The sequence below is a fragment of the Balaenoptera borealis genome, assembly GCF_965194805.1.
Source record: "Balaenoptera borealis genome assembly, chromosome: 6".
In the NCBI taxonomy this organism is placed as follows: Eukaryota; Metazoa; Chordata; class Mammalia; order Artiodactyla; family Balaenopteridae; genus Balaenoptera; species Balaenoptera borealis.
Window position 1 is genome coordinate 125,501,240 of NC_138863.1, and position 24,151 is coordinate 125,525,390.

General features: G+C 38.5%; 1 protein-coding gene across 8 annotated transcripts in view; it reads right to left on the reverse strand.

Annotated features, from left to right (window-relative positions):
* The window catches only part of IWS1 (interacts with SUPT6H, CTD assembly factor 1), a 63,491-nt gene that overhangs the window by 11,861 nt on the left and 27,479 nt on the right, over positions 1-24,151 (reverse strand). For 4 of the 8 annotated variants that reach the window (XM_082396632.1, XM_082396630.1, XM_082396628.1 and 1 more), the window contains exons 6-14: positions 21,539-21,636; positions 20,244-20,394; positions 18,686-18,768; positions 17,092-17,221; positions 16,081-16,198; positions 13,222-13,333; positions 12,470-12,526; positions 9,563-9,674; positions 4,313-4,684 (exon numbers count right to left, since the gene is read on the reverse strand). In XM_082396632.1, the coding sequence (XP_082252758.1) occupies positions 4,553-4,684; positions 9,563-9,674; positions 12,470-12,526; positions 13,222-13,333; positions 16,081-16,198; positions 17,092-17,221; positions 18,686-18,768; positions 20,244-20,394; positions 21,539-21,636 (993 nt within the window). In that variant the 3' untranslated portion in view covers positions 4,313-4,552. Of the gene's footprint in view, positions 1-4,312; positions 4,685-8,939; positions 9,098-9,562; positions 9,675-12,469; positions 12,527-13,221; positions 13,334-16,080; positions 16,199-17,091; positions 17,222-18,685; positions 18,769-20,243; positions 20,395-21,538; positions 21,637-24,151 lie in introns of those variants that run through there. The other 4 variants (XM_082396631.1, XM_082396629.1, XM_082396633.1 and 1 more) reach the window with 3 other exon arrangements.

A 24,151-nucleotide genomic window follows, 5' to 3' on the forward strand; every position in this document is an offset into this window, starting at 1 on the left:
GTTGGAAAGGATGTGGAGAAAAGGGAACCCTCCTACACAGTAGGTGGGAATGTAAATTGGTACAGCCATTATGGAGAACAGTATGGAGGTTCCTTAAGAAACTGAAAATAGAGCTACCATATGATCCAGCAATCCCACTCCCAGGCATATATCTAGAGAAAGCCATAATTCGAAAGGATGCATGCACCCCGATGTTCATTGCAGCACTATTTACAATAGCCAGGACATGGAAGCAACCTAAATGTCCATCAACAGATGAATGGATAAAGAAGATGTAGTAAATATATACAATGGAATATTACTTAGCCATAAAAAGTAATGAAATAATACCATTTGCAGCAACATGGATGGACCTAGAGGTTGTCATACTGAGTGAAGTTAAGTCAGACAGAGAAAGACAAATATCATATGATATTGCTTATATGTGGAATCTAAAAAAAGGGTACAAATGAACTTATCTACAAAACAGAAAGAGTTACAGATGTAGAAAACAAACTTATGGTTACTGGGGGTAAGGGGAGGTGGAGGGATAAATTGGGAGATTGGGATGGACATATACACACTACTATATATAAAAGAGACAACTAGTAAGGACCTACTGTATAGCACAGGGAACTCTACTCAATACTCTGTAATGGCATTTAGGGGAAAAGAATCTAAAAAAGTGTATATATGTATAACTGATTCACTTTGCTGTACACCTGAAACTAACACTGTAACTCAACTATACTCCAAAAAAATTTTAAAAAACGAACAACAACACTGTTGTTGGAAAAGGGAGAAATTAAAACTGCATGGAAAAGGAAAAAATAAAAAGAAAAGCTTCATGACATTGGATTTGACAAAATTTCTTGGATACCACAAAAGCACAGGCAATCAAAGAGGAAAAAGATAAACTGAACTACATCAAAATTTAAATCAACTGTGTGTCAGAGGGTACAATTAACAGAGCTGAAAATACAACCCAAGGAATGGGAAAAAATTTGCAAATCTTATACCTGATAAAGAGTCATCCAGAATACATAAAGCACTCTGACAACCCAACAAGGAAAAACTTACTTTAAACTGGGCAAAGGATTTGAATAGATATTTCTTCAAAGAAGATACCCAAAGCACCAATAAGAATACAAAATGATGCTCAATATCACTAATTATTAGGGAAATGAAAATCAGAATCACAATGCAATACTATTTCACATCCATTAGGATGGCTACTATCAAAAAACCAGAAAATAAGTGTTGGTGAGGGTGTGGACAAATTGGAACTCTTTTGCACTGTTGGTGAGAATGTTAAATGGTGCAGCCATTTAAAAAAATTAAAAATAGAATTACCAGGGACTTCCCTGGTGGTCCAGCAGTAAAGAATCCGCCTTCCAATGCAGGGGACTCAGGTTCAATCTCTGGTCAGTGAACGGAGATCCCACATGCCACGGGGCAACTAAGCCTGCACGCCACAACTACTGAGCCCACACGCCTCAACAAGAGAGCCCACGTGCTGCAAACTACAGAGCCCACACGCCCTGGAGCCTGCACGCCAGAACTAGAGAGAAGCACGCACCACATCGAAGAGCCCATGCCGAAACGAATGATCCTGCATGCCTCAACTAAGACCGGATGCAGCCCAAAAAAAATTAAATAAAAAAAAATTATAATAAAGAAAAAAATTAAAAAATAGAATTACCATACGATCCAGCAATTCCACTTCTGGGTATATACTTGAAAGAATTTAAAGAAGAGTTTCAAAGAAATATTTGTATACCCATATTCATGGCAGCATTATTCACAATAGCCAGAAGGTGGAAGCAACCCAAGTGTCCATCAACAGAATGGATAGACAAAATGTGGTATATACATGACAATATTATTCAGCCTTAAAATGAAATTCTTTCACATGCTACACCATAGGAGAACCTTGACATTTATGCTAACTGAATGAATGATCCAGTCATGATTCCACTTACATGAGACACCTAGAGTAGTCAAAATCGGAGACAAAGTAGAATGGTGCTTGCCAGGCTTGGGGGAGAGGGGAATGAGTTACTGTTCAATGGGTACAGCTTCAGTTCTGCAAGCTGAAAAGATTTCCAGAGATGGAAGGTGGCGACTGTTGCACAACAAAGGGAATGCTTGTATTGCCACTAACGGGATACTTAAAAACTGTCCTTTAAGATGGCAAATTTTATGTGTACATTACATATTCACATAAAAGTTTCCCAAAATTACAATTAATCAACAATTAAAACTTTCTTTTAATTGAAAAAAAAAAGTGATTCTGCATCACTACGTCCAAGTGGCCAAAGTTAACAGCACCAACACTGGGACAAACTAAAGGTCCTTGTTTTGGGGAGAAATATGCATAAGTATTTGGGGATCAAGAGGCAAGCTGTCAGCAAATGTGGCAAAACGTTAACACTTCGTGTATACAGGTGAAGGGTATATGGGAGTTTACCACTTTTGCAACATTAGTGTAAATTGGAAGTATTTCCAATTAAAAAAAAAAGACTATTCTTGGCCAATTTTGAGACTTAAAATGAACCACACAGCAATGGTAGTTTATAAAGAAACTAGCAATTTTTTAACATTTTGAATTCCCCAGGTATGATTATCACTTTAACACCTGGCACCATCAGGAGTTTTACCCTACATACGTGAAATTTTCAGATGACTGGAGCTTACCCCATTAAATGCCAGAATGGTGTATTAATAACTCTAAAGCCTTTTTAAAAAAGTACTATTTTACTTTTCTTGTTTAGAATTTTTAATGATCAGGGTCATCAACATGTTTCAGTAGATGGCTGTTTGTTTTGTTCTCATGAGTGTTTTTGAGGGTATTAATATAAAGCAAAAATGACATTGCAGAAAATAGTTGTTTTTCCATCTCCATCTAGTGGTTAGCTATTACCTGATATCTTTATGTACCTGCTTTTTACAACTATCACATTTCTGCTTTTAAATTTGTTGAAAGTAAGGGTAAAGAGATCTCCATTTTTTTATGAGTAAAGTGCAAAAACTTCGTGATCTTTTGGTTGTTCCAAGGCTTTTATCGCCAATAAGATTCTCACGTGTTTTGGAAAATCAACATTGCCAGATAACCCTTCCCCAATTTGTATCATAAGATTTCTATAATTAAAATCAATTACTTACTCTTGGATTTAGTCTTCTTGACTAACAAGAGACTTCTCATAAATAAGTTTGCAGAGACTAATAAAATGACTTTAAAGTATCACAAAAATAGAACAATATAGCCATAAGCAACATTATTCTCTATCCCAACTGCCCAGCTGCTTATCAGCAATTACAGTGATTTTTAATTATGTCCATGCTTCCTCTAAGACAGTTATTTCTCAATCTTTTTTTTCAGATTGTAGGACCTCCCCCAAGGAGAAAACGAATTTAATTTAAATCAAATAATTAAAAATTTCCCTAACAAGAGAAATACTAAGAAATAAGATTTTGTCAGCATTTTGTTTCAACCCCAGTGGGATACTGCAATTCGGTTCTGACACTGACCACCTGAAGTCATCACTGGCTGCACAGGTGGAAGGGCTCGGTCCCCCACGAGCTGCCCGCGCTGGAGATGACGGCTGCCAGTGGAGTCCATCCCCACTTCTGACCGACTCGTTACTCGTTCTGACTAATTTGGGGGTTCCCACAATCCCCTCACATTCAAGAGTTTGCTAAAATGACTCAGAACTCAGGAAAGCACTGTGCTTAAAATTAGTTTTATTGTAAAGGATTCAAATGAGGAGTACCAGCCAAATGAAGACACACACAGGGTGAGGCGAGGTCTGGGAGGAAACACAGAGCTTCTGCACCCTTTCTCTGTGGAATCAAGGTCCATCACCATTTCAGCACATTAGTGTGTTCACCAATCAGAGCCTCAGTGTCCAGAGTCTTTAGCTGGGCTTCCCTATTTAGACACGACTGATTACATCACCGGGCAACATGACTACGTCAATCTCCAGCACCCCCCAGCCCCCAGCCCATGAGGCCTGCCCAAAGTCCTGACCCTCTAATTACGTGGTAGGTCCTTTCTGGTGACCAGCCCCCATCCTAAAGCTATCCAGGGGCCTTTCATGACCCACCTCATTCGCATCACAAAGACATTCCTAGCACCCAGGAATCCCAAGGGTTGCAGAAGCTCATCGTCAGGAACCAAGGGTAACGACCAGACAAACCACACCACAGTTAGGCAGGCTGAACTCCGAAGGGCCACAAACCACTGTAATATCTAAAAGTTTTCTGCACTCACCAAGAACCAATTTTCACCCCCATGGAGAATGCATCCTCGAAGACAATGAAGAGACAGCCCCCCAAAACCAGAATGGAATTTTATTGTGTAAAGTTGATAGAAGTATGACTAGTATTCTTCTGTACAAAGTGCACAACAAATGGTTTTAAATATAACTGAGAGAAATGCAAGTCCTATGACAACATTTGATACAAGCTGAATCATTTACAAGTACACTAAAAAAGTTTTTAAAATATCATCTTTCGCCAAAGAGTCCATCGCGCATTTCTTAAGAGCAGAGATAGGGAACCTCCCAGGCAGTCACAAGGGCATTTTATTGCCCTCGATGCTGATTTTTACTGCGTGTGCAGATCTGCTTTTTTTCCTGATGTCTGTGAACTTTCTCATCTGTTTATCCAGTCGACTGATACCCTTCTTGGAGGTCCCCTGAAACTAAGAGTGGGGTAAAAATTAAAGAGCAAATTATTGAAACACATACGCTTAGTTTTGTCTTTCATCTTCTTTTATCTGAAAGTCAGCAGACAGAAGAGCTCTCAGCTCTGGAATAGCCAGAATAAGCTTTGGTGATCTCAGGAACAACAGAGCAAGTATACACAGCAGTGTTAGAAAAGCATATTAAACTCTCTCAATGGAGAATAATTTTGTTCTTATCTGTGTCTTACTTTCAAATTTTGCCTCTAGTCCACGGAAATTTGCTAGAAGAGAGAAAGGGGGGTTAAAACTGAAACTACGATCCCCCTAATTCCATCAGATCACATCTTGACTGTATGCTTCTCCCTTTCAAAGACCAAATGTGGAGGTGATCGCTTGACACATATACCTTCAAACAGTGCTGGCATAAAAAATAATGATCTTCTAAGGCAAGGAAAGTCATCGAGAAAAAGCCTGAAGCATAATGAATGAGGTTAGAACCGCTAGGTGCTTGCTGGAACTCTAGTTTCCGATTAGAAACTAGTCAGGGTTCTGTAACCCTGTGCAAATGATGCCCCTTGTCTGAACTACTTCCAGGACTGCTGGGAGAGGTGAATAAGATAATAATAACAAATACAAGCACAGAGGCTAGCGAACAATCGGCGCTCAAAGTAAAAGCAGCTATTATTGCTATTACTACTACTTTGCAATCAATTAGTTTGACACAAAAAGAAAAGTAAATTAATTCTCTTGAACCAAGGGGCTTATACTTCTTGCATCTCTTTCTGCTTGCCCTTTATGTTTAAAGGTTTGCTTGTTAGGTAATTTCTCTTCTATTTTGAAAAGACTGTGTCTTGAAAAGGTGTGGTCTCCAAGAAATTGACACCTTTTAGAAATGTTGAAAAGGTCTGCCATTTATGTCATATCAGGGCAAACTCTTCTTGCTGGCTACAGTAATCTAACAATTCCAATCTTTACGGCTGTCAAGTGGTTTAAAAAAGATGGGATTTTCTAATTCTTCTCCCCAGATGTTTACTACTGAATCACCTGTGAAGCTCAATTCAAAGAATGCTAAAATAAGGTGGAGACTAGGAGACACCCTAAGGTCGGTACCAGTGTGGTGAAGTTCTTTTGAGTTGGGGAGACCCCCCCCTGCCCAAGCCTTATCTCACCTCTGGACTCGTCTTCCACCTCAGTTATAAGCAAAGACCTCTAAGTCATTCTTGAACAAGAGCTGCATTGATCACCCATCCTAGATTTTCTACATACATCCCAATTCCAAATATTATTTTATATCAGTTTTAATACTGGGCACTAGTACTCTGAGGGAGCATAAAAATTCATTATCAGATGAGAAAGTTATGCGACTATCACCCTATGCATGCAATACCCCAGATTTCTAGACAGTCCCAAATATCTGACTTCCTTTCAGACACTGTGCCCTGCTTTTTAGTACTTGCAACCAGTCCACAGTGGAAGCCTTACCTGCTCAGACCTCTGCCAACTGCCCAACTCCCAGCAGCCCTACCCATCAGCCCGGACTTCTTGTCCACTCCCAGGACCTTCTCTAATACTTTGAGCCTCTAGCCTCAGCAACTGGGACGTGCCCAGGCTGCGCTGATCTACTCCTAGTTACAGCTTGTATGACTTGTATCTGGCAGATGCCTGGTTACCCCAAGCCTGAAAACACACAGAACTGAGTACCTAGCCTGTCAAATTCAATGACTCCTCTCTTGATTTGTCAACCCTACACCACTTCCTTAGGACAGTAAAACTGTATGCTGCGCTGCTTTATCAGTGAAAAACCAAAAGTAGCCTAAAAGATTAGCAAGATGGGTTTGCTTAAAAAAATATGGTACAATCATATTACAACACAATATTAAGTCACTGAAGAATGTTAACTCAAATGAATTTTACCATGTTAAGTAAAACACAAACCCAACAAGGTATAAAAGAGTATGATCACAATTTTGCTTAAAAGTTAAAAACCAAAAACAAAAAAACACCACCACCTCCAACAAAAGCCTCTCCAAACCAGTAATAATGTTTATGTACACATATATAAAGGACAGGAAAGAAATAACCCAAAATGTTAATATTAAGGTGTGGTGGGATTACAAGTGACATTAATTTTATTTGTGCTTTTCATATTTAAAAGTTTATATAAAAACATGCACTGCTTGTGTCATTCTAATGTTATTTTAAAAGCATTCCATGGAAAAAATTAGCATATAAACATACAATGTAGCACAGGTTACTGCATTATTTAGAAGTGAAAAATCAGAAACCATAGAGGAATGAATAAACAAATTATATAGTCACATGATAGACTATTATGCAGCCATTACAAATGATAACTCTATAAGGTGGTTTAATGAGAAGTGATCAAAATTCTATACAATATAATTTTAATTATATTAAAGTATCAATAGAAAACAAGGCAAAAATTTTATCAAATTGCTTTTGAGTGGTGAGTGATTTTTCCTCTTTATAATCTCAAAATTTTCTACAATTATAAGCAGAAAAAACTAAGTTTAAAGCATTACTGAAAATACATGTAACACATCAAAATTGTTAGCAGTCATGACTTACACAGAGGAAGAGCAGGACTTTGGGAATGGGGTTTATTCTCTAGTATATTTACTCTTGTAACTTCAAAAATAAAAATTACATTTAAAACAAAAAGAGTTTCATTTGAAAGCCATTTACTCACTCCAATTTTCTTCTTGGGAAACATGTTTTCTAGTAACACTCATTAGTGTCTGTGCAATGTGAAAGCCTTGAATGAATATGTAAGGAATCTTCTTGAACAGGGAAACAGTGTCAGGTGGTTTAAGGACAATTTACTGAAATGTAACATGGGACTACCAGCCCCCAAAACGTGCCTTATTATTATTTTTCTTTTTTTGACAGAGCTCTATAAGCCAGACACAGGCCAAGATAAATACCAGCCCGTTTTGATCTGGGGAGTGCTGGGGATGGAGAAGAACTCTGCTTGAACTCCCCTCTCGTCACGCTGGTCACCTCTCGCTCTAGCAACAGGCTGGGCCACCTCTGCCCCCCTCCCCATCAGCTACGGGGAGGGTGGGATCAGAACCAGCAACACCAGCAGACAGGCACATGCCCTTCCAAACAAGACTGGCCACTAGGATTTTTTATTACGTTTTTCACTGCCCTATTATAGTTCTTGATTCTCAAAATAGTGTGCTGGGGAAGAAAATGTGTTACGAAAGAGAGGAATAAAAGGATGGAAGAGACAGTGAGAAAAGTAAAGGTAAAGATAAACAGGGGTGGTCGGGGGGGAAGGAGGGATATCAAGGGACACAGAAATAGAAAGAAGAAAAAAGGGAAGAAGGGGACTTCCCTGGTGGCCTAGTGGTTAGGATTTCATGTTTTTCACTGCCGTGGCCCAGGGTTCAATCCCTGGTCAGGGAACTGAGATCCCGGAAGCCCCGAGGTGTGGCCAAAAAAAGGGGGGGTGGGAAGAAAAAACGGAAGGAAGTAGAGATGAAGAAATTCTTAGCACTGAACCAGTGCTCTTCTACCCTTTATTTATTCTCATTAAGTAAGACTGTGTGTTTTGTTTTGATAGTAGCTTAACAACAAAGTGAAATGGCAGGAAGGTACGTGTGTCCGTGGAAATAGCTGCCAAAGCAGGGGTCACGGAGGAGTCACAAAAGGAAGGCAACACACTCAGACAGATGCTCAAGAGGGCACTGCCGCAAAGGCGCCACCGTTAACCTCTGAGCACAGCAGGTCAGTGAGTCTGGCTTTATGAATGTTTCCAAGTCTTCTTCATTTCCGACCATGAACTGAATATGTACTAATTAAATTTATCTCCTAAATATTCAGTGTCAGGCTTTATGCAATGAGCCCTCAGTGCAGTTACTGAGCCACTGACAACAGGAAAAGAAGCCACCTCCCTTTCACCAAGACGTTACTAACCAATTTGCACGCCTGTAAGGGCGACCACTAGGATTCCAGGCCCTAACAGAAACCTTTTTAATAAAAAGGGTACCAGTCAGAAAGACCAAAATGCCTAGCCGTGAGGTAATTACCTATTAGTCTCTAGGGTACTGATAAAGGAAGGGAATCCCGTATCAATTTCTCAATATTCAAGAGGACTAGAATGTCACTAAGTGCCTGTTACGGTCATTATTTCATAAACTGAAAGTGGTCCTGGCCTTTTCTGGTTAAGAAAGCACACACACACTTGTTTTCACTCTAGCTGCTGACAACTCAAGCCCATGCACAGAGCATGCTTCCTTGGGGATACCTCCCGGACACGCTCTGGTAGGGCTAGGCCTACAGGGGCATCCTGTTGCCTTCAATGCTGAACTTGACAGCACGGTGCACTCTGCTGAGTCGCTTCTGTTCTGCAAATCGCCTCTTATGCTTTTCCAATCGGCTTAGGCCCTTTTTAAGAATACCAGGCTAGAAAGAGTAGTTTGAATGGAGAATAAAAAAAGATTACTGAGAAGCAATAAGGATCACCGAATAGTATTTACAGTGATGGCAGAGGAAGTGTCTACCCTAATAAACACCTCACAACAGAATTACTTAAAACAGCTGAATAGAAAGGGAGGGGTAGCTTGCAGAAGCAGGTGAGTTTTGTTTCTCAGGGTTCTTAAAAAAAAAAACGACTGTACCAAAACACTCTAGGCTTCCAGATTCAGTTGAAATAAAGGGACTAATAAGAGGAAACTTCCCAACTTGATAATGTGCCTTTAAGTCCGAAGTAAACCTCATCAGCAATAAGTGATCTGGCTAGATAAGTGACCAGAAAATAGCTCTCGTCAAATCAGATAAACCTTAAGAGCTGTTAAGGGTTATTAAACACAAAGTAAAAGACAGTCATCTGCATTTCAGATCCACCTTGCTGTCCCCCTGCTTGCTTACCCTGGACGACTCCATTTCCACGTTCCACTTGGGCCTGACAACATAGTCCTTGTTCGAGGGCATGGGGACCCTTGCCCGGGCACAGAATCCAGGATCTCCAGGTCTAAGAGCCCTGAGAGCGGGAAGAAGACATGCTGCTTATGTAGCCGACCACACCCGGCTGCATCCCGTTCGGCTGCACACCTGTGTCAAACCTCCTCTGCCCTCCCAAAGTCACCCGCTCCAGCATGCTGCTGTCTGTCTTAGATGGCCTCATCGTCACTCACACTGCTGTACCAATGGCTCAACTTCCCCCTCAAAGCCAATTTCCTCTGCATTTTCAGGACTCCTTTTCACCTCTCCTCAGCTTCAGATATAATCGCATCTCTCCTTTCTAAGGCTGGTTCCTCCACCAGGACTCTGAATCTCAATTTCTCTGGTCTAATAGAGTCACTCATGTGTTCACTTGTGAGGTGAAAAACCAGGGATTCAAAATGACCCCCCAGACTGAGTATGCCCATAAAGTAGTTTACATGGTTGTGCATATGCAACTCATACAGTAATTTTTTGGTCTGTTTCTTGTTTTTAAAAAAGTTCGAGATAATTATAGATTCACATGCAGTTGCAAGAATTAATGCAGAGAGATCCAGTGTCTCTCCCAAAGGTAACAACATGCAAAAACTATAGTACAATATTACAACCAGGATATTGATGTTGCTATAATCCATCAATTTTTATTTACATTTCCCCAGTTTTACTCGCACACATTTATCTGTGTGTGTGTGTATTTAGTTCTATGCACTTTTATCATGTGTGTAAGTTCGTGCATACACCACAGGATCCCTCCTATTGCCCTTTAGTAAACATGTCCACCTCCCTACCCCATCTGCCCAGTCCCTAGCCCCTGGTGACCATGAATCTATTAATTTCTGTAATGCTGGCATTTGAAGAATGTCATATAAATGGAATAATACACCATGTAACCTTTAGAAACTGGCTTTATCCACTCAACATAATGCCCTTGAGGATCCAACCAAGTTGTTACATCTATCAATATTTTGTTCCATTTAATTGCTGAGCAGTACTCTATGGTATGAATATACTATAGTCTGTTGAACCATTCCCTTGCTGAAGGACATCTGGGTTGTTTCCAGTTGTGGACTATTACGAATAAAGCTGTACTAACAGACAGGTTTTTGCACAAACGTAAGTTTTCCTTTCTCTGGGATAAATGCCTGAGAATCTTGTGCAAGTGCTGGGCTGTATGGTGGCTGCATGTGCAACCCTACAAGACACTGCCACACTCCTCTCCGGGGCGGCTGCACCGTCTCAGCCGCAGCAGGGGACGAGTGGTCCAGTGCCTCTGCATCCCTGCCAGCACGGGACGGCGCCACATACAGTACTTTTATGTACAAACTGGAGAGCTACCACGCTAGAGTAACGTAAGACTACCATCCTTCAAAAGTGAAGCCTATTTGATGTCTGGGAATTCGAATCATTCAACCTTTAGGTAACTATCTACCCCAGTGGTAAACGGAGGGTGGGTATTTGCGGGGGTGGGGGAAGAAGAGGAAGAGAAGGCTAAAAAATTCTAAAATTGTTTCTATTCCCTTGTACGGTTTACTCCATTCTTAGTATCAAGCTTCTGTAACTTTCATATACGTGAACTGAAACTTCTGTAACTTTCATATACATTAACTGACTAGAAAACCTCCCACAACTCTCATTTTTCCCCTGAAGCCACTGTCAGCACACCTATCCACCAGCAAACGACACGTGCTCCCTCGAGCTCATTTCTCGTTCTCCGTTTGCGATCTGGGTGCTGCCTGATTGCCAGCCCTCACTGCACAAACCCCCGTGAAGCCTACCCTCTGCCATCCCCCCCCCCCCTCAGCGTGGCCTCATTCTCCTCTGGGTTCTCCTCCAACGTGCAGGACCACAACTGCTCACTGGCCTTCACTGGCTACACCCCTTTTCAAAGGGTTCAGTTTATTTCTTACTCTGTACTCTCTTGAGTCAACAATCTTTTCTACGGAGGTAACTATCAAATCTATGTCTCTAGCCCAAATTGCAGTTCTAAGCCCAGGATAATTATAGGACCATCTCAGTCACCTTAACATTTAATATGCTCAAAACAGACATCATCTATGCCTTCACATCTGCTCCTCCTCTCCACCCTGGTGAAGGGTTACTTAAGTTCGAAGTTCGGGTTGGTATCCTCAGCTCTAGCCCACTTTGCGCCCGCCACGCCAGACTCCCGGCAGCTGTACGCCTGCGAGGGCCCCTCAGCCTCCTGCTTCTCCGCTACGGTCTCAGTTCAGCGGTATCGCTGCCTTCAGTTCCTCTGCCCTGCAACCCATCCCACATCGCGCTACCAGCAGAAGCATTCCAAACCAATCGGACGACTCCACGTCCACGCTCAAAAACTTTCTAGGAAACCACAAAGACAAGTGACAATTCCTCATCTTGACTTAAAGCACTTCAGACTTTGGTCAACATCTGCATTTCCAACCTTATCTTCCACCACCTCAGGCACCATACTACTGCCCGACTACTTGCCATCCCTAAAACAGGCCTTGCGTGCTTACCCCACATCTTTGCTTAAGCTCTCCCCTTTGCCTACAATCCCTCTAAAGACTTTCTGAAAGAATGGACTACTTTTAATTTGATTCTGTATTTTCAGAGTTTACCAGAGAGTCTAGCACATAGCAAGCAGCAACAAAATCTTTATTGAATGAACTATTTCTCAATCTTCTTATAACCTCCAGGGCACCCATAGAATGTGAATATTCAATAAATACTACACTAGGAATCATCCCCTGCCAATGTGAACAGAGCATCATTTCATTTGCTATTTTTCTTAAAACAAAGCAGCAAGCAGAACATTCCCAATATAGTCTACATTGAAAATCAATACAAAAATCTTACTTTTCCTCTCCTGTCAGCACCTTTTCCAAATCTCTTCGGGGTGTCTGACCACCAGTGCTGGGAAAAAAAGTAATTGATGAGATATTAGGAAATGTCAGGACCTTATAACTAAGGAAAAAAGAGCAAAATGAAATATCAAACTTAGACCACCATTAGGTCCTTTACACTGGATCAGGGAAAATAATTCCTAATATTGTATTATAAAAGTACTACTTATTATTTTTTTTAAAAAATTTTTTATTTATTATTTATTTATTATTTTTATTTTTGGCTGTTGGGTCTTTGTTTCTGTGCGAGGGCCTTCTCCAGTTGTGGCGAGTGGGGGCCACTCTTCATCGCGGAGTACTACTTATTTTAATGATCATTTGCACACCAGGTTTCACTCACCTGTAATGAGCCTGCCATCTTGGATGCAACTACATCCAGTTTATTGATATAAATCGAACATTTTTTTTTTCTCTTAAGGATCTGGAAATGGGACTGAGAAAGTTTTTTCTGCAAGAGGCTGAAACAACCTAAGCAACCTCCAGAACGGTGGCAGAGGCCAGATCCAACCAGAAAAGCCTGCGAGGGGAGGGGGTGTGGAGCTTCACTGTACACTACCACATTTAAACTAAAAAGGTATCATGAACTGCAAGACATATCAAGCAGGCGAAAGACAAAATCCTACCATCTTGTAGGTTTCTTAATGATCTTAATTACCAACCCCCCCGAGTTATCGCAACAATAGCGTTTACTCCACTTACTCCTACCTGTTCATTCGTCGCCGTTGAGGCATCTGCTCTAGGTCTCTCTGCTCCCTTTCTTCTCTTGTCATTCCTTTGTAGTTTGAGGTAAGACCAAATATAGGCCGGGACCATTCATCTACAATGGAGAAAAATTAAATATTTAGCCCATAAAGTAGCATTTCTACTACCATTCTTTGAAATAATCATACCCTAGTGTAATATCATATTCTAGGCATTAAGAACATTCTTTCCTTAAAGATAACATTATTTCAGGACCATTTGTAGAATAAACACAGCATGATACCAGCATCACAACTAGCTCCAGCTGATTCAGAAAATTCAATATAAAAAGTTCACTTAAAAAAAAAAAAAAGATCACTTAAACCTGTAATCACCACAGAGGCTTAAAGAAAGTAACATCTATCTCACTTTGACAGTCATCAACTAGCTGTGTTATTTCATAAAGACAGTTTAATTTCTAAATTTAGTCTCTTGAAAACAGAAAATCTTTTGTTTTTTTTTAATTGAAGTATAGTTGATTTACAATATTTAGTTTCAGGTGTAGAGCATAGTGATTCTTTTTTTGGCAGATGCTTTTTCCATTATAGGTTATTATCCCCTGTGCTACACAGTGTATCTTTATTGATTATCTATTTCACGTATAATATTTTGTACCTGTTAATCCCATACTCCTAATTTGTTCCTCCCCGCTTCTCTCTCCCCTTTGATAACCATAAGTTTGTTTTCTATGTCTGTATGTCTGTTTCTGTTTTGTATACAGATTCATTTGTATTATTTTCTAGATTCCACACATAAGTGATATCATATAGTACTTGTCTTTGTCTGACAAGTACTATATGATATCACTTATATGTGGAATATGTATTTCACTAAGCACAACATTCTCTACGTCCATCCATGTTGCTGCAAATGGCAATATTTCATTCTTTTTTATGGCTCAGTAGTATTCCATTGTATAAATGTACCACATCTTATTAAGCCAATTGTCTGTTGATGGGCATTTGGGTTGCTTCCATGTCTTGGCTATCATAAATAATGCTGCTATGAACATTGGGATACATGTATCTTTTTGAATTAGAGTTTTCATTGTTTTTCTGGATATATATCCAGGAGTAGAATTGCTGGACTGTATGAAAGTTGTACTTTTAGTTTTTTAAGGAACTTCCATACTGTTTTCCATAGTGGCTGCACCAATTTACATTCCCACCAATAGTGTAGGAGGGTTCCCTTTTCTCCACACCGTCTCCAGCATTTATTAGTTGCAGAGTTATTGATGATGGCCATTCTGACTGGTGTGAGGTGATACCTCACTGTGGTTTTGATTTTCATTTCTCTAATAATTAGCAATGTTGAGCATCTTTTCATGTGCCTGTTGGCCATGTGAATGTCTTCTTTGGAGAAATGTCTATTTAGGTCTTCTGCCCATTTTTTTAATGGGCTTTTTTTTTTGATATTGAATTGCATGAGCTGTTTGTATATTCTGGATATTAACCCCTTGTCGGTCACATCATTTGCAAATATTGAAAACAGAAAACCTTGAAATTCCTCTACTTTCTTACTCTAACCAAAAACAAGCTCCCTTATTACTTGTCAAAATGGTCTAAATCTTTAAAAATTACATTTTGATAGTGCAGGTGTAGGGTCTGTACTTCATTAAGTCTAAGAAAGCTGCTAAGGTGATCACACAGAAAAGTACTACATGCGCACTGTTTAGCCAGTAAAGTCCAGAGGTGCCAGCTGATGTCTTTGCTCTTATCGCTGCATTGTATCAAAACAAGAAAGGACCTTTACAGACAGAACACAGGTGTTGTCAAACTAAGAAGGAAGCAAGGAGTCTCAGGGGAGTCTGTATCTCTTTAAAAACTGACCCGCTGTCCCCAACCCTGGATTCAGAATCACCTGTAGTACATCACAGGTACCAGGGGGAACAGTCTGCTTCTCTCTTGCCTAGGGCAAAAAGAACGTCGAGACGCACTGCATCAAAGCATCAAAAGCTTATTGTTTAATAGGCAATAAACTACTGATTATTAATAAGATCGAAGATATAATACTTCTCTAGTTTATAAAAAGAATTAAATTTCTCTAAAGGCTTTTGATAGTCTTAAACATTCAACAGAAAAATAACTACTGTATTCAGATACAAAAGTAGTTACTATTTCAAATTAGACTTGAAGTTTAAAAATTTCTTTCCAACACAAAGCACAGGAAGAGTTAAGGAGGATGATGAAGACGCATGTGGTGTTCATGAACAATATGGCAACTGAGTAAATGAACCTCAGTTAGATTCCTCTGGATTCCTCTGTCATCAGTAAGTCATAACACACAAAGGCTTTGGAGACCATTATAAAAATAACAACAATAGCAGCAGTGGCTACCATTTCTTGAAGACTTACTATATTCTAGGCACCATGCTTTACATACACCTTCTCACTTATTCTTTAAGACAACCCAAACTAAACACATAATTCTCTGTTTCACAGAGGAGGAAACCAAGGCTTAGAGCTTAAATCACTAGCCCAAGGATATGCAATAAGGTAGGTGGTGAATCTAGGATTTGAACCCAGGTATGACTGACTCCAGGGCCAACATTCTAATCCCTCTCTCTCTACATGGTCTTGATCCATGATTAGAAAATGTATCATTCTACTTGTTATATACTGGATAGCATACTTAAATATACTGAGAAGCATTTTAAGTCTAAGGGAAAAAAGCTTAGTACCTATAAGAAGGTATCAAAAAATTTTCCTACTCCATTTCATTGACTCATTTTAAATGAAAATTGGTAAAAATATAGTTAGCTTTTATATATACTTGTCTCTCTATATACATAAACACACCAAACAAAAAGTAAAATGTACATACTGATTAACTTCCCTGCCATGTCCTTGTTGGACCTTGATTCCTTGGGGTGTTTATAGAGATACATCACTGCTCGTCCAATCCCACTATGCTTCAGGGTCTCCTGGCTCACACTAGGTAGCTGGGGAACATAAACACAGACATACATATTAATCATTCTGAAGCTGGGAGTCCTGCCAATCTACTCTAGAGGGCCGGCAAGACCTGGTTCATTCACAATAGAATAACAAAAAAGTTTTATTTTCAGGATCTACGGACACCGAACACAAACATACTTTGTGTTCACATCAGTAGTTGAGAGTTCAGTACTACCACTGAGTTGAAGTAAAACTTAACAGTATGAGAAAGTGTGAACTAAGCATCCTCAGAGGTTAGCAGCTTAATAAATCAAGGGTCCTCTCAGGCCTCTGAACCAAACAGACCTAAGCCTGAACCCAACCACAGCCATCTGCTAGCTATGTGACCTTGGACAAGTCATTTAACTTCCCTGAGTCTTAATTTCCTCATCTGTAAAATGGAGATAACACACCTACCTTGCAGGTTTGTTGTGAGGAATAAGTGAACCTATATATTTAAAAAAAACCTGGCACATAGCAGGTTCCTCGGGAACTCCTTCAGAAGTTAAGTAGCTTGCCCAAGGTGTCTCAGCCACATGAAGGTGGCCCAGATCAAGATTCAAATGCATGCTTATCTGATGCTGAAGCTGGTGCTCTTTCTACTTCAAGTGCCTCCCTACAACATGCCCACTACTATACTACTCTTCTCAGATAAACCAGAGCTACTCCAAGATCTTTTTTCCTTCAATACCACAGTCACACGAAGTTTTAAAAGGCTTTCCTTTTATGCTCATTTTATTCGGTATGTTCCTAATAAACACACCTAATAAAACTCCTCTTCTGATAGGCTGTGGCAGCGAGGATATATAAATATATGGCAAAATACAGAGGTTATGATAATACAAACCACAGTAGATAATGAATGAAGAGCAAATAAGTCAGATTATCTGCCTCTGACCTCTTGCAGAATCTTCAGCAGCTCTTCTCGAATCTTTAGTGCCGGCAAACTCCTATCTGGTAGAGGGGAGAGCCATTCTTTGATGGCAGACATCACACCACTGTCAATAAATGTTTCTTTAAGGTCCTGCCTGTAATAAGAAGAATTTAAAAAAAAAAAAAAAAAGTCAAGTCTATGAATGTTGATTCTATTGTAGCTTCCTTTGGATTTTCTTACAGATTTAGTGATGTTTCCAAAAACTGCTTTTAAAAATTGACTCATATACATTGTTTACTGAGCACCTATTCATAGACTTCAACAGCAATATGAAATTTAGCTCCTATTTTCAAGAAACAAACAGACTTGATAGGTAAAGATGATGTGTTAAAGGAAAAAAAAAAACACACCAAATTACAAAAGGTAATGCTGATATGAATGGTACAGACTGTAAGAATAATGAGCTTTAATTATTACAGCTAAGAAAAAAAAATGTTTAATCTATGAGAATAGTGATCCTCAAACTGTTTCAAGTAAGACAGAACCCAGAACTGTGCTATTCTTTGCAGGACACCAGGGAGAATACCATTCTCCTAGCAGAAAAAAATCCCAATGAAATACTGATGCTATTCAAATTTCATTTTATGTACTAGAATCAATTATGGTAACAGGGAACATGACATTATATATATGAAATCTGGCACAGATAATTTTGTCTGTTGGGATAGAGGTAGCAATTTTCTAGTAGGAAGTCCTAGACCATATGGCTGGCTCATCGGTGTACTAATGCATTTCTTTAGCCATCAAAAGAAGGCTACTGCTGAGTTCAAGGAGAAATCAAAGTTGCTCAGGAATGTGAGCAAACCAATGAAAAGAACCTGCAGAAGGACCACTGACATAATTCATGATATAACAGGACACATGAGTCTTATTCACTATGTGCTTCAACTAGTCTCCCAGGATTTGCTCTGTTCTCAATCACACTGGGAAAAAAGATGCAATTTTACCAGACACTAAACAGTCTATAAAGAACAAAATAAGTGGTTTCCAAGTTTTTCTTTCATTAATATTAGTTTGCTATTTGTTCTGTTTGCATCAGGCATGAAAGTTTAAGAAAAATTTGTGATGAACTAATAATCTAGGAAATTCTATTCATTATTGTTTTTCTGTAAATTGACAGAAGGCAATCATTCTTTAATATCTTTAGAATACTAGTACATAGCTTGAATATCATTCCATTAAAAGGGAACACTTTTTCGGACTTCCATGGTGGCGCAGTGGTTAAGAATCCGCCTGCCAACGCAGGGGACACGGGTTTGATCTCTGGTCCAGGAAGATCCTAACTGCCGCGGAGCAACTAAGCCCGTGCGCCACAACTACTGAGCCCGTGCTCTACAGCCTGTGCTGTGGACCCCGTGAGACACAACTACTAAAGCCCTCGCGCCTAGAGCCCACTCTGCAACAAGAGAAGTCACCGCAATGAGAAGCACGCGCACCGCAATGAAGAGTAGCCCCCGCTCGCTGCAACTACAGAAAGCCCGCGTGCAGCAACAAAGACCCAGTGTAGTCATAAATAAATAAATAAATAAACACTTTTTCAAGAAAACAGAATACTTACTTCTTAAGGTGCATGACCACAGTAGGTAATAATGTTAATTTTTTCAGTGCTGGCTTTTTTTGATTATTCAACTGTCTGTCTTCCTATCCAGGAAGAAAAAGATTGGAAAAAAAAAAAAAAAAGGAAAAAAGGGCAATTGTTAATAGCGAATTATAACCACTACAATTCTAAACTTTAAATATAATAAAGCAGCAATTTCTCCAAGACACTACAGTTTTTCCTAAAAGAAAGAATAATTACATAAAGAATAGACTTTCTGCAGAGCCAAAATCCACAAAACTATTACAATAATTAGTTTTAACAACTATAAACCGAGAGGAACAAATTTAATTTAAAACATTGGCATTAACTATCAAGTTTTCAGAGTTCATTCAAGGTACAAATTATACATGGAAAAATTTGGTTTATCATCAAGAATAATTTTGCAGCTATATGAGGCTTGTAAGAAAGATAAAAGAATATGCTATTAAAGAAGAGTTTTAGTATTTGCTTGGGTATGTTTTTCCTACTTTTTTTTTTTGCCAGGCCACACAGCTTATGGGATCTTAGTTCCCCAACCAGGGATCGAACCTGGGCCCTCAGCAACGAAAGCACAGAGTCCTAACCATTGGGCAACCAGGGAATTCCCCCTACTTTTTTAATTATAGAAAATTTTAAATTCTACAGACATACAAAACAAAATAATACACTCCTGTCATGTACATTTCAACAATTAAACACACATGGCCAGTCTTATTCAGCTATCTCTCTAGCTACTTTTCCCTTCCCCCTTGAATAATTTTGCAACAAATCCTAGACACATGTCATTGGATTCACAAATACTTCAGCAAGTGTCTCTAAAAGAGCAGGACTTGTTTTTAAACATAATACTTGGGCAATTTTTACAATTTGAGCAGAATTTTTAAATGCAGTGAGTTAAATGCAATCATTTGATCAGAGACAAAAGAATGACACACAGGTTTATAACATAATAAATATGAGTTTATAATTTTTTGTATGTGAAGAAACATCACTTTGTGGTAGCAGAACCTGAGAACAAAATCATTCCCCCATAAAACCAGCAAACCAATTCAGCTAAACAGCCCCATTTTACTTAATACTTAGTCTTTTCACTTTTTTCCTAAAACACACTACTTAAAAATTAAAATTATTTCCATGCTTAAAATTTAGAACAGTAAATGCTTATTATAAACAAAACAAAAACAAAGTATTTTTAATGTAGTTTAAGCAAGGATTAAGAGTAAAAAAAAAAAAAAGGCGGGAATTCCCTGGTGGTCCAATAGTTAAGATTCTTCACTGTCGAGGGTCCGGGTTCAATCGCTGGTAGGGGAACCAAGATCTCATAAGCTGCACGGAGAAAAAAACAAAACAAAACAGGGACTTCCCTGGTGGTCGAGCAGTTAGTTAGGACTCCGTGCTTCCAATGCAGGGGACGCAGGTTCGATCCCTGGTCTGGGAACTAAGATCCCACATGCCTCGCAAACAAACAAAACAAAAAAGGCCACATAACCAATTATGTGGGAGAAAGAAAGATGAAGCTAGAAGTGACCTATCTCACCTCAGCAGCTTCATTCATCTTGACGATCATGGCGCTCACAACGTCGTCAGCATCACTAATAAAAGTACCACCATCACGGTTACGCCTGCGCTTGCCACTCAGGCTCTTTTTCCGCTGCAACATCATCTCAAAGTCCGACAGAAAGTCCATGCTAAGCAGTAACCCAAAATTAAGTGAAATATAAATTCCCTTTTAAATACCCATTTTCTTTTATGACAGTTAAGAACCACCAACTTTCTTAATTCTAACTCAGTGAAGTGCAAGTACTTTTAAAGTGCAAGTACTTTTAAAATTGCTTTTAAAAGTACAAGTGATCATACATTTTATGCTCAACTTCCCAACAGTTACACATTAAATACTAATAGCCCTACACCTTCATACACTATGTTCATGCTTACATGTGTTAGCCTGAAAAAGAACATTTCAAATTTCAAGTTTTGCCTGCCACTCCATGGTTCAGTTTTAGTTGCATTGCCTTTTTGGGGGGGGGAAAGAGCTGTTTTCAATTATCTGAATTTTTTTGTCTTACACAGAATAAGTAGGAAAAAAAAACTGCTGTTTTTTAGTGATAAGAAGTATAACTCTCAAAACATAATGTGACAGATAAAGATAGAGATCTACAAATCTGCTAAGAGCCTCAAAAAGACTTTGTAGCTTTCACCTGAATCTTTACACTTAACGAGGAGCTAATATGCTCTCTGCCTCTATCATATAAATAAGATGATACGGTTTATAATTTAATTTCCAAAGGCACTGCCAAACTCATTCAGTTTAATTCTTGCATGTCACTAGGAATTAAAGCATCATCTTTATAAACAGTAACTAACAAATCATTCTATGTTTGTCACCTCTCATGACACTAGATTCTTCCGAACATAGATTCCAACCGTCTCAACAAAACTATGTGAAATACAATCAAGGAATATTTTGTATCTAAAACTTCCCCCCCTGGGACCCCCAAATCAGCTTCCTCTCTCTCTGTCAAAAAAGAAAGTTTTTATTAGGTTATTTTTCAGAAGAACTTACTTGGTGAGATATAAATTAAAAGCCTGGTAACCATACAGCCCCACAAATTAAGACAGCTGAGCACAGGGCAAATGAAAGAAAAATAACAACAGCAAATAACTTTTGGACAGCACTGTATATAGAGAAGTAGATGGGAGAAAAAAAATGGAAGATTCTTTCCTACACTTAATCAGGAACCAAAATAAGAAAAACAAAGTTTGGTAGTCTCTACTTTCATTTTTAAAGTTCTCTTTAACAAAGTCCTTTTTAAAAAAATAAAACAAACTTACTGTTTTCCTCTCTTTATGTTATCATCAGAATCCGAATCTTCTGCTTCTTTTACCTGTGTTTCACTTTTTTCTTCTTCCAAATCTTCTTGGTTAAAACCCTAAAGGCAGGGTAAGTTAGCCGGAGTTATCGCAACCTCATTACAGACTCTCTTCTATGTAACTGCTCTTAATTTTTTGCATTTTTAAAGTAATACATTCATAAAGAATAAAAATTAAGTAGATATCAAAAGACATATAGCAAAAAAGCTCCCTCCCACCCTAGCCCTTAGTGTTATTAGTTTTCTTGTCTCCTTCTTCATTTTTAAGGCTTTAATGATTTCACCAAATGACTGCAACCATAATTTAAACATTTCCCTAATGACATTTAGGTATGTGTATTTGACATTTTGAGAAACATCTGCATGCAAACTGTCCTCTACAGAGGTTATACCAAATTAACTCTCCTTCCAGGAAAGCACACATTCACCTGTTTCCTCACCTTCCCACTACTACAGCAGGTTATCAAGCATTGATATTTGCAATCTCTGGACTGAAAAAAACAAAAGGCATCTCTGTAGCTTTCTTTGCATCCTCTTATTATGAGTAAAGCTGGGCATTTCTCATGTTTCAAAGCCATCTGTTGCTATTTCTCTGTGAACTCTCAATATCCTATGGCCAGTTTTCCGTTGGATCTTTGTCTTATTGGTATGGAAAATCTCTTTAAAAATTAGGGAAATTAGCCCTTGCTACATGATGGGAACTGCACAATCCTGACATCTGTACAGTTTGATTTTGTTTATGGTAATGTCTTCTGGGTATAATTTAAAATTTTTTATGTAATTTAAATGGTCAGTCTTTTCTTTATAGCTTCCAACTTTCATGTTATACTCAGAAAGGCCTCCCCAATGGTTCCCCTAGTATGCTGTTTTCTACACTGAACTGAACCCATAATCAAGTTGATGTCCACTCTCCACACTAGAGAAACATATCTTATGCTTGTAAAATGTTGCTTAACTGAATGTAAGCCCCATGAGGGCAATGTCCAAACAATCTCTGGTATACAGGCTCTCAAATATTTGTTGAATGAATTCTTGTCTATTTTCTTTAGGTTTATTTACTATTTTTCTACCATCTTGAATTAGACTCTAAATTCATCTACTTTCATCCTCTCTTGCTTTAGTAATGAAAGTACTGACTTCTTTTTTAACACAAGAACTGTTTAACAACTAAGTTTTAAATTTGGGGGTGGCAAGGGTGCTTTTATGTGCTAATTTTGTTACTAATTTTTAATTTCATTGCACTCAGAAAATGTTGTCTATAGTTTGTACGTTTTGCAAAAGCTTGATTTAAATTTTATATGGAAATGCAAAGAACCAAGAAAAGCTAAGACAATCTTAGAGAATAACAACCTTAAAGGACCAAATAACCAAATATCGAGGGTTATGCATTAATGGTGCAAGGACAGACCAATGGAACAGAAAAGATACTTCAGAAACAGATTAGAAAATATATACATACTCGATTTATGACAAAGATGGCAGAACAGTGGAAAAGGATAGTCTGGTTCAACTAGATACTACAAATGGGGGGCATAAATCTTGACTATCTCATATATACTGCACACAAAAACCCATTCCAGGTGGACAATATAACTAAATGAAAAAGATAAAATAATCAAGCTTCGAAAGAATAACTCAGGAGAATATTTTATAACCTTGGGGATAGGCAAAAATTTCTTACAATTCAAAAAACTTTCAACATAAACGAAAAGACTGGTAAAGTTGATTTACACTAAAATTAAGAACTTTTGCTCATCAAAGACTCCATTTAAAAAGTGAAAAGGCAAGCCACTGAACAGAAGGTATTTTTATCTTTTATAATCTCCAAAGGGCTTATATCTGGATTATATAAAAAGAGACACTTCTCTTTTCTACCTTTCCTGGTTTTTTGGTCTTGATTATTCCATTGTTTACATTCCACTTAGATTACAGATCTGTTCATTCTCTTCACGGTTGTGTCAATTTTTGTTTTGCTTATACATATTTAAAGCCATATTACTAGGTACATGGCTAGGTACAATTTTAAACCCTTTTTTCAATATAAAGAGACCCTCTTTACCTCGAACAATGGTTTTTACCTTAAAGTCTACCTCGTTGATATTCATATAGCTACACCAGTTTTCTTTTGGTTAGTGTTCGGAGAGAGTACCTTTTTCCATCCTTTTATTTTCAACTCTATCTTCTGTTTCAGATGAATTTCTAAATTAATATATAGCTGGTTTTTAAAATCCAGTCTTTAATTTGTCCTTTAATTGGAGCACTTAATATATTTCAGTATGATTTCTGATATTATCAAAGTTTATATCTGCTACCTTACTATGTACTACTTTCTAACTGTCCCACTGTTTTATATTTCTTTTTCTCTTTTCTTGCTTTCTTTTGGATTGACTAGCTTCTATTATTTCATTTTTCCCTCTCTATTAGGTTGGAAGTTACACATTCCATTAGTCTTTTTAGAGATTACCATGTACATCCTAACTTACCAAAGACTACTAATGTACTTTTACATATATTTGCAAAGACCTGTGAACATCTCAATTCCATATAAACACCCAATTTGTCACTGCCGTCATAT